General features: G+C 42.6%; 1 protein-coding gene across 1 annotated transcript; it reads left to right on the top strand.

Annotated features, from left to right (window-relative positions):
- Positions 1-2390: 2390 nt before the first annotated feature.
- Positions 2391-13614, top strand: LOC104076601 (phosphoglycerate kinase-like; the record flags this gene model as incomplete). Its single annotated transcript, XM_009577520.1, is given in 11 exon segments — positions 2391-2441; positions 3585-3740; positions 3859-4003; positions 6209-6312; positions 7040-7159; positions 9763-9877; positions 10182-10330; positions 10332-10344; positions 10905-11082; positions 11348-11446; positions 13136-13614. Coding segments are annotated over 11 exon segments (1171 nt in total), but the record flags the coding sequence as incomplete, so codon positions are not given.
- Positions 13615-13985: the final 371 nt, after the last annotated feature.

Below are 13985 nucleotides of genomic sequence, written 5' to 3'. Positions count from 1 at the left end.
AGGCCCCGTACATCCTGAATTGCCCATCAGCGAAAGGTCTCTGTTCCCTTGCGAGGGGGGGTGTGATCCGCGGGGAGGAGGGTGAATCCAGGCCTCGCTCGGCTCCGGCAAAACCGAGGTGGACGGTGTCCAGCGCTGCTGGTGGGGAGGCAGCGGCGGGGCCGCACCCCGTTTTTTTCTGAACCGCATGGGCTCTGCCTTCGTAAATTGCTGTGCTTGCACATGGATCATCCACAGGCTGTTTACGGGAAAACTAGCTAGTCTACCGTATTTTTATTCGGGAGCACTACAAAAAAAGGTTATTCCCCAGTTCTGTTTTTCCTTCCTGCAAATCCAGAAAGTTGCAATAAAAAAGTGAAAATATGTTTCTGGCCAGCTACCCAAATAAAATAATAGCTCTGCTTTTTGCAGTAAGAGTCGAATTGCAGGTATTCAACACGTCCTGGTGTAAAACCCTAAAATAGGAATTCGTAGCTTATTTATAAAACATGAAGGCCTGCTGAAAGCCTAATGTTGGAATTGCTGCCGGATACTGGGAGATAACGGCACTGAGGTACATCGTGATACATCCTGCTCAAAATACTCTTATTGTGGGATTCTTTGTCCAAGGTCACTGTAATATGACTAGTATGTGTCTGTAGCCTTGCTCAGTGAGTAAGCAGATATAACAAAATTATAACTTCTCTTCCCTGTAGTCTGCGTCACGCAACTTGTTCTTTTTATCTTGTCTCTGTGTCGTCTTATTTTGAAGTAGTTCCCTAGAAATTTGATTACCAGAAGCTAGCCCCCGTAATGAGTTCTGAAGAAGCTAGCTCAGAATTTGCATGCGCTTTCTAAATCTGGTACGACAAAAGATCTTTTTATCTCTGTAACAACTGATTTCTTTTCTTTTTTGCCATCTGACTGTTTTTTCCTTTTCTGAGTTGTGTGACAGAGAACAGTCTTGCATGGGCAGAGGATGGGGTTAGCCAGCTCTTAGTCTCCAGTAGTTAATGCACATATCCATCTTTGCAATTCTGTCATGGGCTACTAAACCGGAGTGAAACAGCAGATGACATGCCAATCTTTGTGTTTCCCGCCTGCATCTCTTTTCCCTGAAAAGAATCACCATGTGCTCTCAGTACTACTAAAATCGATACTTCTTTTTTTCTTCTCATATTCATCATGATTTTGGCATACTCATAACCTGCTTGTCTTCCAGTCCTAATGCCAAAGCTTCAAGAGAAGTTGGGAATGGGGAGGAGAAAGGGTTCAAGGAGAGCTCAGGTTTCAGCTGTCCTGCAGTGGGGAAGGATGAGGTGGGTCTTTCTTTTGTAGCTCTGATGGCTCTGTAAAGCAAACTATTCTTCTATTCTCTCATTTTAGAATAATAGCACGATAATGGTGCTTTTCTTTCCCCTTTCTAGAATTAGTTCACTGTATCGTGGGGCTGACAGTTCAATTTCTTTCTGCTCAGCTACTCCTGTTTGCTGGCAGCTTTTGTCGTTCTTTCCATCTGTTTCTCGTGCTGAGCAGGCTACAAGAGAATTCAAGCATCTTCCTGAATTTTGTTGTTCTTTAATACAGATACAGAATGTTGAAGGGTGAACTGTAACACCATATTCACTTCCCTCGTTCTGATACGCTGTTACAGTTGGTTAGCTGTTCCCTTCCCTAGCTCTGTGAGTAATTTCTGCCTTTAGCTGTTACGCAACACAGCTTCCTGCCGCTGCTAGTCAGCACATGGGCACAAGGTACGCTAGTGAGAATCGGCTGATGAAACTCCTCCCTTCCATCCCTTCTTCTGGCACCAGTAGGGAAGTTGCCTCTAGATCCATGTCAGGTCTTCCAGTGGGAATGTGATAAGCCACAGCACTCGGCTGCAGAGAGATTAGAGCTGCAGAGAACAGAAATTCGAAGTGTAGGACAGCTGGACAGCTTCCTTGAGCCTGCCTGCTTGCCGTAGTAGTCCAACCAAGCATTTTAGAGGCCTCGTTAGAGAACACAATGTCACTTTTCATTATCCGCTTCCTTTCCCTTGGAAGCTCCTAGTCGGTGAGCTGAGAGCATGTTGTTTAAAATGAAAAGGTTGTGGGAAACTTGTTCAGTCTCAGTTTTATTTCCTGCTTCAGCATCATTGCCACTGCGGTCATGAGCATTAGGATGTATTGATGGCATAGCTTTACTAAGTCATTCTAGCAGATGTTTGTTCTCTGTTTGTGTTCTATTATTATAAGCAGAAATAGCTAATAACATACCGATTTCAAAACGGAACTTGTGTACAAGGCAGAGCTAAAAGTCTTACTCTAACTGTAACATTGCTTTTCTAGCCAGCACCTTTACTGGCAGGTTCCCTCGCTCTTTGTAAAAGAAATTTGTTGAGTATTTAATTTTATTTCTGTTTTTTTTAGGGTTGACTTCAATGTTCCAATGAAGGATCACAAAATAACCAACAATCAAAGGTGAGCCATAATTTCCATACCAGATGGAAGCCCCAAAGTCTGTTTTCTCTCTGATTTTAGCCCGGTTCTGTTAGCAGTACCTGGAGTGCTGCCATGATTAAGCTGTCATTGCTTGTACCAGAATATTAAAGGTGTCTCAGAGAAGGTCCAGCAATTGTTAATTAAAACCCCTGCAGCTATTAGCAAACTACACTAACTACAAGGCACCTTCTCACCGTAGCTGCTGTGAAAAGCATATAGAAAAAGTCTCTTAATTTTACAGATCCTAAACTTCATTCTTCAAATACGGTTGAAGTGTTATGCCCGTTTCACAACATCCCTTTGGCTGTGTGTGAAAATTTGTTATGTTTGTTGGTAGTACCCAGAAGACTTTCTGCCTCCTGGTTACCCTGTGGTTGTGTTACCTTGTTGGCTTATGTTAGAATAATTGTTCTAGTGCAGCTTACAAAAACACAGGGTTTAGAAACAGTGATATCAAATGTCTTGTCTTGCTTGTCTGTCACTTGCAGGCAGATGCCAGTTTTGTTCACCGCAACATGGTCACTGCTCAACATTCACATCATTTCTTTATTGGTTGAGGATCACAGACTAAACTAGGAAGCCCGGTAATGTTCAGGCGTGTCCTGGCATTTCTTAGCTACAAGCAATCAGCAGAATTTAGATTACAAAATGCATTCTATTTCCGTGTCCTACATCGCATGGAAGATTAACAGTGAAACATATGAAAACATGCTGGGACAGAGAATTTTGTTGATGCTCTCTGGACCGTGCTTCAGGATTGTCCCAGTCCCTAGGAGAAGAGTAGGCTGGGTTAGCTCCACAGGGAAAGCTGTGCTCTGTGGGATGTGGTTAGTCTCCTAGACATTTGTTCTAGCAAGGATAAGTTGCTAAGAAGCCCCGTGGCCCTTTTGGAGACTTAGTGGTGGTGATGCCCTGCTGTCTTTTGTGGTGGGGTAGGTTGAACCACGTGAATGCCAGAGGTAGGATGGACTTCTTAAGTAATTGTTCTGCCCAGCTCTTGTGCTCCATTTCTTTTGTCATTTTTGAGGGACAACTCCCAGGGCACTTGTGTAAGTGGTCACTAAGTCTGCTTGCCTGGTAAACTCTACTTGAATCCTTTTTCATTTGTTCTTCTCATTACAGAATCAAGGCAGCTGTCCCTACCATCAAGCACTGCTTGGATCATGGAGCCAAGTCAGTGGTTTTGATGAGTCACCTGGGTCGCCCGGATGGTGTTCCCATGCCTGAAAAGTTCTCCTTGGCCCCAGTAGCTGTGGAACTTAAAGCACTCATGGGCAGGTGAAGTAGAAGAGCAGTCCACCATGCATCAGGCCCTCTCTGTCAGCGGACCTAGGTGCTTTCTTTTCTGAAAGGAAGAGTCACTGGTGGGATGACAGCGTATATCTTGTGTTTGCAGGGAGGTCTTATTCCTGAAGGATTGTGTTGGTCCTGAGGTGGAGAAGGCCTGTGCTAATCCTGCAGCTGGCTCCATCATCCTGCTAGAGAACCTCCGATTCCATGTAGAAGAAGAAGGGAAGGGAAAGGATGCTTCAGGGAACAAGGTGAAGCTTCAAGTCTAGCCTTTGTACATGCCTGCTCTGGTCTTACTACCTTGTTTGCTGCAGATTGACAAGGGGCCAGCAGCCTGTCTAAAACGCTATTTATGAATTTGCTCTCAGAAGGATGTCGGAGATCTTTAGTTCAGTGTGTCCAATCACTTGTACCATGCTGTGCAAAAGTTTGATTCAAATGCATTGAAATTCCAAGATGAAACAGCTTAAGTGAAAGGCTATAGGTGACTCTGCTGAACATGGTGTAGTCCATAAAAGAAGGAAAAAGGAGTGAAATAGGGCTGTGCAGGAAATTGGTTGCTGCTTATTAGACTTTATTTTGGGATGTCTAAAACAAAAAACATGGTCTGTTGGAGATAGTTTGTTGCCACTGGGGCCATAAGAATGACGCTTCTTTCTTGGTTATCTGGCTAAATGTAATATAACATTTAAACATTCTGCAACATAGGGATTATCAAACCCTTTTATAAGCCTGTCTGCTCTTACAAGTAGTCATGTAGAACCAGGCTGCCTTGCACCTCTGACATTTTCTTGAAGGTCAGGAAGAATGCTTGCTCCAGACAGCTGCTTTTCTTAGCGATGGTGACCCCGTTGACTTTATGCAGGCCTTGGCTCCTTTCAGATTCAGTGCGTGGAGTGGAATGCTGACATCGTGTGGTGCCCTTTATGGGCTGACACAGGACTCCTGTAGCTTAGAAAAATAGTCCAGAGAACTAGTAAGCCTTTGCAGATGGCAATGAGAAACTGAGCAAGTCTGGAATTATTCACTACTAGAACTATGTGCCACTGAAAGCCAGTTTGGTGCAGGGAAAAGAGTGGGGCAAGAATTTAATTTGCTTTGGGAAAGGGTTTTGTGCATTTCTGTAATTCTCAGTTTATTTAGCTGGGTGTATGCATATGGAAGCATGCACTGCAGTTGAGCGCAACAGGAGAGGTGCTGCTGACAGACCTGTTTCTCGTCCTAACAGAGGTGAAAGTCAGTGCTATGGAAATAGTGATGCAATGCAAGATGGCAGATTACTAACTGGTGCTTAGAAACTGTGGCTTTCCAAAGTAGATCAAGTGGTAGTGGTTCCTTCATTCAGAGCCTCTTGTGTTCTGCTTGCAGATGTTACTGGTTTTAAAAGGAGCACTTAATCTCTTTGTGTAAAGCCAGGCAATTTACCAAGTGAAGGAGCAGTTGACAGCATTGTTCTATAATCTGTGTAGTCTCTTTGGCTTGTCCTCTGCTCAGGCTGTGTGAATAAAAGGGCACCCAAAGCTGTGCTGAACCCATCTGCCATATATTAGAGTACCTTCCTGCCATCTTCCCCATGGGGTTACACCTGGGTGCCAGCAGAGGCCTCACGTGGGATGGTGAGCTGATGAAGCAGAAGGGCACCTGGAGAGGTGGTCGCTTGACTGCCAGCCTGGGCCGTTCTTCAAGAGCAAGTGGCTGTAAACGAGGTCCGAACAGTCACTTACTGTCAAAGTGGGCTCTGCTATCTTTTCATGGTGGGAAAGAAAACTGAACTACGTGAGCCATCCCATGAGGATTTGGTAGGATGCTTGAAGGATGGAGAAAAAGTCTTTTAACAGACATGCGTCTGTTCTTGCCCACTACACGCTAAGCTTATCTCCAGCTTTCCGATGTTGCCTGCCTTCACTGTGGCCTGTTGTAGTGTGCAGGCTATTTATAAGTTAATCCTCAATGCAGTCACTGAATCAATCCTTCAGGAGCTCATCCTTTTACCTGTGGCACTTGGAGACCACACTTTCTTTGTTCAGTAAGTGAGCATGAGTTTGTTTAGTGTCATCTCAGCATTGCCTTGTCACTATGCACCCTTTCTGTGTTACCTATGGTCACCGCGTAAAACTGGAAATCTGTTGGAGAGAGACTGAAAGGTTGGTAGTCCTGCAGTTCATTCCTGCTCTGTTGATGGACTAGAAACTTGAAGTGGGAACAGTCCTCAGGCCTGTAATAGCAGTCTCAGGGAGTTTAATGTGGAGTTTAAACCATTTAAACCTTTTTGTTGCTCCTACTGGACTGGGAAAGAGCATATGAAATACAGTGACCCACAGGATGAACTGATGAGTTTCTCCAGCTGACCTTTCTTTGCTTTGGGTTTACAAGTCAAATTGCTGACTTTGACTTTAGTTTCAGAATCAACTCTGTGTACCTGAATAGCACAAACTTGTCATTTTTTCTCTTTTTAGATCAAGGCTGATTCTGCAAAAGTGGAGGCTTTCAGAGCCTCTCTTTCTAAACTGGGAGATATCTATGTCAATGATGCATTTGGAACTGCTCACCGAGCTCACAGGTGTGTATCCATTTTCCTTCCACCGGCAGAACTGCGGAATGATGTCTGCCATGGAAACACATAGAGCTTTGCCCCCAATGAGTTTTAACTTCCTTTTGGGCTTATCCCATTATCATTCTGCTGTGTTTGTTCCTGAGTAATGGATTTAGCAGAGGTAGTTGTCGATAGTGTATGCTCTTTCAAGTTTGCCTCTGGGAACAGGAGACAGCTGAAACTCTGAAGACGAATTGACTTTTTAGCTTTGAAGATATAAAAATTACTTGCTTAGGATTTGTATAAATTGTCCTGCAATTACAGCAGACCTCTTTTCCAAAAAATTAAAAGCTCCAGATTGATTATTCTCATGGAGTGTGTTTAGATATGTGTACTTGCAAACTCTAGTGGTCCTCTTTGAGTTTGATTTCATAATCCAGTGCTATTGGAGGAAGACATCTCTGCTCTTGCTGTGCTTGTTTGTCCCCCAGCGTTTTGGATCACTAGTTAACACTATAAATGTCTTGCATATCAATATGCCTGTGCAGAAACAATCTCAGAAAGTAAACTTGTACAGCCATCTTGTCAAACTAGGAAAACAAAAACCTGTGGTTGTTTTCATGCAGGTAGTAGCTATTCTCATTGCTGCAGCTGACTAAAGGATTGGCTTTATAATGCTCTCAAGACACAAGGGTGTTTGGACCTGTACTGATAGAAAATTTTTCTTTTCCTCATTCTTACCTTTATTCTGCAGCTCTATGGTAGGTGTCGGTCTGCCTCAGAAGGCTGCTGGCTTCCTGATGAAGAAAGAACTGGATTATTTTGCTAAGGCCCTAGAGAGTCCGGAGAGACCCTTCTTAGCAATTCTTGGAGGGTAAGACTCAAGAACATATCGACTATTGACTCCATATTTCTCTTTAACTCCTCTATAAGAAATGAAAAGTTATTCTGGCTTGGTTCAAACAAGTCCTTTCCTTTTAGCTGTACCTACAGTTCAGATTTGTAGATAAGTCCTGAGATCTCTCTAAGATGTGGATTAGAGAGGGGCTAACTGACCATGTCCGCTCCTGTGATGATACTATCAGGGTCTGCTCATCATATCTCCTGACCTCCTACATTCCCCAAATTGAGATAGTCCACAGCAGTTTGTTGTACAGGTGAACCAGAAGAGCTGTTAGATACACATGATGACCCTGAAACATAGTCAGTGACCTTTCCTCCACAGTTCAGAGTACAAGCATCGTGCAGACTCGGCACTCTGTAAATTGACACGATCTGTCATTATGCAATGGCGACCTACTGTAGCTGGATGGGCCCCTGCTCTTCCACAGCAGCTAGTGTGCAAAGAAACTTGAAGGTTGTGCAAAATCAAGTGACTGCTCGCATGTAGAAATAATTTCCCATTGCTGCCGATTTTTGTCACATGTGTACCCAGTTTAACACTGTAGTTCTATGACAGCGTATTTCAGTTCATGAGGTGAATTAAAGTACTTTGCTAAGTAACACAAAGCTGGGGCACCGTAACATTCCCGTGTTCTTGATAGAAGTATGTGGCTTATTCCTGCTCTTTGCACCCATAAATGTGTTTTTTAAGTAATAGTATCCAGTTCTCACAAAATTTAAACAACTTCTGTGATCTTGGTTATACTGAAAATGCTTTTTTCCTTTTTATTAGTACCCTTCCAAGGTTTACAGCTGCAGGTGACCCATCATTAAGTGCTATACACTCCTCATTGCCTTTGATGGAAGTTGCAGGTATATCACCAAGGGAAAGTTTGTTAGTTACCTGATCGGATGTTTGAGTTAGAGCAGCAGCTAGGATGGCCAGAATGTTAAAATATCTGGCCTATTAGTAAAGTCTGGAAGTGGTGTAAATCCAGTGGGAACAAAATAACGTTTTTTGGGAGGTGCATAACAAGGGTGACCAGCATGTTGCAGTCTGGGAGCTTGATAGTGAACTCACTGTGTGGCCAAGGGCTGATGAATGTCAACTGTATCTTAGTGAGTCACAGGAGGAGCTCTGAGAGCAGTTCAGAGCCAGAAAATACCTTTATCTTTTTTGAAAGCACCACCTTTCCACTGGCGGTGCAGCTGGTTCCTAGGTTGGATGGCAGATGGAGTAACTCTTGCTCGGTTGTACCAGAGGGAAATCACACTCGGAAGCTGCATGTGGTCCAGCTGCAGGTTTGCTACTGCTTATATATAACAAAATTGGGCCTAGAAGATGAACTGAGAACAACTGTACTAAGAAGTAAAGTGGAAATGAAATGTGTCGGCAAAGAAAGACCATGTGCAGGAAAGTAATTCAGTGCCAGGAGCAGGGTGTGTGCGAGGGAAAGAAACTAGAATCTAATTCACTTTCACATCTCTTTTTGCCTGGAGCTGCACATGGCAAGATGGGCCCTGCAGGGTTTTGCTGTGGCTCTGTCCCATCCCATCAACGCTTCTTTACCAGTTCAGTTCCCACAGTGTAGCAACATTAGCAACTTCACGGCTTGAACTGGGGTTGGTGGCTGGTTCACACCAGAGCTCTCCATGGTCACTAAGGTTGGATTTGTAGAGGCAATACCTATTTCTTATAGTTAGGTCTGAAAGCGTCTTATTGATGAAATTCATATCATTATCCCTGTTTTAGAGATGGGGAAGCTAAAGCAAGAAGAGGAAATGGTCTTGTCTAATATCACCAAGCAGGGCATGGTCAAACTAAGACTCTTATGCAAGTCTCCTGAGTGCCAGCCTCAGTTTAGTTCAGGGTTGTTTCCTAAGGTCTTTTATGAAGCTTTCTTTTGGATAACAACAAAATTTCCATACATGGCATTAAAGAGGGAAGACAGGAGACTTGTGTCTATTTACTGCCTCCTCTGCCATTCCTATATAAAGTAATTTTGGCATTGTGGTTCCATTATCAGTTGTGTCTTGTGCCAAAAGCAGTCATCTGCTCTTGGGCAGGGCAGTTCTGTATCACAGGTCGTCCTAGTAGTTTGAAGCTGTACTGTGAGTGTGATGGGGTGACGGCTTACAGGAGCTGGGCATATGGTAGCTGGTACAGAGGATCTGGGGTTGGGCAGTGGTTGTGAATGGCAGTGCTCTGATCTCTGCTCTGCCTTGCTGGACAGTCAGGGGAAATCAGGCTCTAAAGTGCCAAATGAGGTTTATATTTAAATAGGAAAAAAATAGAGGGCTGAATAATGCTCTTGTAAGTTGATGTTTAATGCTGGCCTGCTAAGTTGCCAAATTCCCTTTCTGCCCACTCCCAACAACTCCTGTGTTGGATCATTCTCTCAGAATGGCCTTGACATGCCACAATCACAATATTGCCATTACTTGAATAGCAGTTGATCAATTCTGCTTTGATCCAAGAAGTCCTTGTGAGGCTTCATGCTGTCTTAGCTAAAAGTTACTAGAGAGTAAGTTCTGTCTGAAGACTTTCGGGCAGTGGCTACATTATTCATTCTTTTTCCTCCTCCCTCTCGCCAGAGCCAAAGTTCAGGATAAGATCCAGCTGATCAGTAACATGTTGGATAAGGTCAATGAGATGATCATTGGTGGTGGAATGGCGTTCACCTTCCTCAAAGTGATCAACAACATGGAGGTATGAAAAGAGTAATTCTGAGTCTGCTCCTAGTAAAGAATATGATCAGAATGTCCCTTATATATTCCTGTATTGAGAACTGGCTATCTCGACTCTCTGCAAGAGTAGGGAGCACTGAGAAGTTACTTGACAATCACTCTGCAAAAAATCTGATTACTGCCTATGTCTACCTAGGTGCTTTAGGAAGACAGTCTTTCCAGAATTGCTGTCTGAGCAGTTCGGCTTGATGGCTGCTGTTCTCTTCTGCAATGACCAGTAGCTAAACAAACACCTCTCTCTTACTTTTCCCAAATAATTTCTCTAGATTGGCAACTCTTTGTTTGATGAAGAGGGATCAAAAATTGTCAAGGACCTGATGGCCAAGGCAGAGAAGAACGGTGTGAAGATTACTCTGCCTGTTGACTTCATCACTGCAGACAAGTTTGATGAGCATGCACAGACTGGGGAAGCCACCTGCTGGCTGGATGGTACGTTTTAATAGGCAAGGTAAAAGAAGTAACTGGCAGCAGTGGGGTTGGAAGAACACCTCTTAAAGGAGTGAAAAGAGTAATTGTGATCCTTTGCAAATGTTTCTGAAGGTAGTCAAGCTATGTAGAGCGTGTTGATTTAATGAAATTGAAGCCCTGTTGTTTGTCCTGAATTTTTAAGTCTAAAGTAGCTTTTGTGAGATTTGGATTAGAACAGCAAAATTCTTGTAAAACCTTCAGATCTGAATGCAGTAGCAATCCCTTTTATTTGACTGGAATTTAAGTAGAGTTCGCAAAAGTTTCTAACCAAAGCTTCAAGCATCTGACATTGACTTAAAAATGACTTATTTGTGCTAGGAAGATAAATACCACACTACGCTCCACCCTACTGCGCATCTGCTGGCACATCTTTCTGTTCCTCAATATTCAGTGCATACAGAGAAACTCTTGCTTCATATCCAGGGGCAAGGGGGAAGCTTCTGAGGATCCCAGCTAGACATTGGTGATTTGAGATGAGGGTCGGCAGTAGGTGTATCTATGGCTTCTCTTACTTGTCTTAGGGCTTGGACTGCGGCCCTGAAAGTGTGAAGAAGTTTGTTGAAGTTGTGGGAAGGGCCAAGCAAATTGTGTGGAATGGTCCAGTTGGTGTCTTTGAATGGGACAAGTTTGCCAAAGGAACCAAAGCCCTGATGGACAAAGTGGTAGAAGTAACTGGAAAGGGCAGCATCACCATTATTGGTAAGTAGTTGTGTGCGTTCTTGTCTTTCTAAATGCAACAAGGAAGCTTCTGCTTGCCAGTACCATGTTAAAAATCATTGTCAGATTTTTTTTCTTTCCTCATGTTTTCATCTGTCCTTCAGCTTGGAGATAGGGCTTTAAAAACTGCTCTATGTACTAATGCTGAGTATTTGGGAGCAGGACCAGCCCGTAGCAAGGCTATGGCCCTTCAGCTGAACAAAATCTGAATTTCTTCTGTCTCTCATTGATTTTGTTTGTACTACAGGTGGTGGAGATACAGCTACTTGCTGTGCAAAGTGGAACACTGAGGATAAAGTTAGCCATGTCAGCACGGGAGGTGGTGCCAGCCTGGAACTGCTAGAGGGTAACTGTTCTTTTCTCTTAACTTGTTTGAGCAAATCAGGTAGTTCTTAGTGCTCTACCATGTGTTGATATTCAAGAAAGCACAACAATAGAATGAATGTCTTTTCTGATCCGCCATGTGGAGTTGCACGTAGCTTTTGAGCAATGAGCTCCTCATTGCTCTTCTTTTGTAGTCCTCCTAGAGGAAGAGAGGAAAGAAAATGGAGTATTCCTGCAAACAGCACAGCCTGCCACTCCCAGAAAGCAAAAATGCTGGAATAGAAAATAAAACGGCCTTGAGAACGGGTTCTCTTTTGTAGATGATCCCCTGAGACATGCTAACCAGACTGTTTAAAATGCCCAGTTTCTGTTAGGGAAATCGCATCAGAATAGTCTGGAATTTTTGCCAGAAGTCTCCTTTTCAGTGCATTGTTTGAAATCCCCTGGTTTTGGGGAGCCCTCTAGTGATCACTTACGAACCTGCACGAGTGTACTCGGAATTCAAAATGGTGAGAATTTACAGGATTCTTCTAATGAGTTACATTGTACTCTAAATGAGTTTTCATTTCCTCTGGTAATTAGCTGTTTCCCAATATGTGTAAATTATCTAATGCTGTCAACTTCTCTGTAGAAGAGAAACTGCAATAAAAAGCATTGCAGCTGTTAGTTTCCAGCAGTTATATGCGAGACAGAGCTTTTGTTTCTGTTGCCTAGGGAGTGATGGTAAAGGGAAAGAATGCAGATGGCTAGAAGGAAACACTGTACAATCGATTTATTCAAAAGGACAAACTTGACTAAGTTTTGGCCCAAAATGTGGGTTTGTGTGTGTGATCTTTTGAATGTAACGGAAGTCTAGCTAATTAGAAAAGCTTCTGAAGATTAAAAAAAAAAAAGGCAAAAAAACCCCCCCAAACCCCAGCAAACTAGTGAGTTGTGAACAGTGTTAAAATTCAGTACTGCCACACAGCTTGAGCATTAGAAGGTAGGTTTTCTGAAAAAAAGCAAAAGCAGAATAGTCTCTCTTCATAATTAAAGTAGGACAAAAAGCTAAGAATGCTTTAGAAAACATTGCACTTTAATAATCTGGGCCCTCTTACTCAAAGATGAGCATATTCCTTGCTTCCATCAGTTGGAATGAGGCATGTAAATATCTAGACCTGGGTGTTTTAGTCCCAGAAAAAGACTTCAGACTTGTAGGAGGCTTTGCTTCTTTTTCTTAATAATTCTTAAAATTTCCACCACATACTCCAAAATTCTATTTACATGCCACTAGGGATTGAAGAAAGTATGCAGCAACTCCCTAGATCCAATCAAAAATCTGTTTGCCATCAAACTTAATGGAAAAAGATCTTAGGTGTTTGGATCTGACCCTAGCAGAGACTTGGATAGAAATTTACCATTATTGTTAATTGAGAATTGATGACTGTGGTACGTTAAGAATCTGCTGACATACGAGTGCAGCTGTGCTCTGGATACTCACTACAGCCCTAAAAAGTATTTACTGTGTGGAACAGTTTAAATGTAACCCATATGCCTTAAAAGCCACAGTCGTCAACAGGAGTGTATATAGAGCCAAGCTCTTCCATTTTTAACCTATAATTTCTTTTTTTTTTTTTTAACATGCTTAAATGTTGCAATTGCAAGTGTAAAGCTTAGTTGTTTGACGGCAGAGGCGTTCTTAACTTTGTTGGTATTTTTTAACTGCTAACAGGTAAGGTTCTTCCTGGTGTGGATGCCTTGAGCAGCGTGTAGATAACAGACTATCGCCCCACTTCCCGGTCCTGTGCACAGCCCCTGAGATTCAACACTTCAGCGCTTCTGTATTTCAACTCTGCGATAGGCAGATCACAGAATGTAAACCGAAACTGGACAGGGTTTGAGGAGAAGACAGCAGAGATATTTTACGACTGCAGTTTACATGATGTGGATTTGTCCACTGTTACCCACTTGAATTAAAGTAGTGAGTTTAAACTGTCGTGAATTTAGAGTGTATATATTTATATTTTGCCTTTTCAAAGAGATTAATCCCTGTTAGACATGTCTGTTTCTCAGAAAGGAGTGCACTGTTTAGCTTCAATGTTCTTAGTAGGCATTTTCATCACTTGATACGGTTCAGAAACAAGAGGGGACTCCAGTTTTTTGGAGGCTGATTGTAATAGCTGCTGAATAAACATATTTAAAGTGCTCCCAGTTTGTATATGGTCCTTCTTTCAGGTTTTTAGAAAGGTCTACATTAAAATATCTTCTTCGTAGCATCAGGAGTCAGAGAGATTTTTCCTTTTTGCGCTAATTATAATATTTGTAAATATCTTCTTATTTTTGTCCAGTGGATCTATAAGCACCCAGACATCATCAAAGTGAACTTTGTTGGTAAGGAAGTAAGTTGTTACAGATGTGCTGTTATGTTAAAACTTCCATGCCATCAAGTAATAAAGTAAGATGAAATTTTGAATGTGCAAGTCTAGTAAAAAAAGTACGAATTTAAGTGTTTCTCATCTAGAGAACTCGCCTCATAGTAGGCAACTAATGTATCTAATCTGAATATAGGGGAAACTTTGAAG

The sequence above is a fragment of the Fulmarus glacialis genome, unplaced genomic scaffold (genome assembly GCF_000690835.1).
Source record: "Fulmarus glacialis isolate BGI_N327 unplaced genomic scaffold, ASM69083v1 scaffold18105, whole genome shotgun sequence".
Classification (NCBI taxonomy): domain Eukaryota; kingdom Metazoa; phylum Chordata; class Aves; order Procellariiformes; family Procellariidae; genus Fulmarus; species Fulmarus glacialis.
This window is presented reverse-complemented; position numbering and strand designations above follow the sequence as displayed.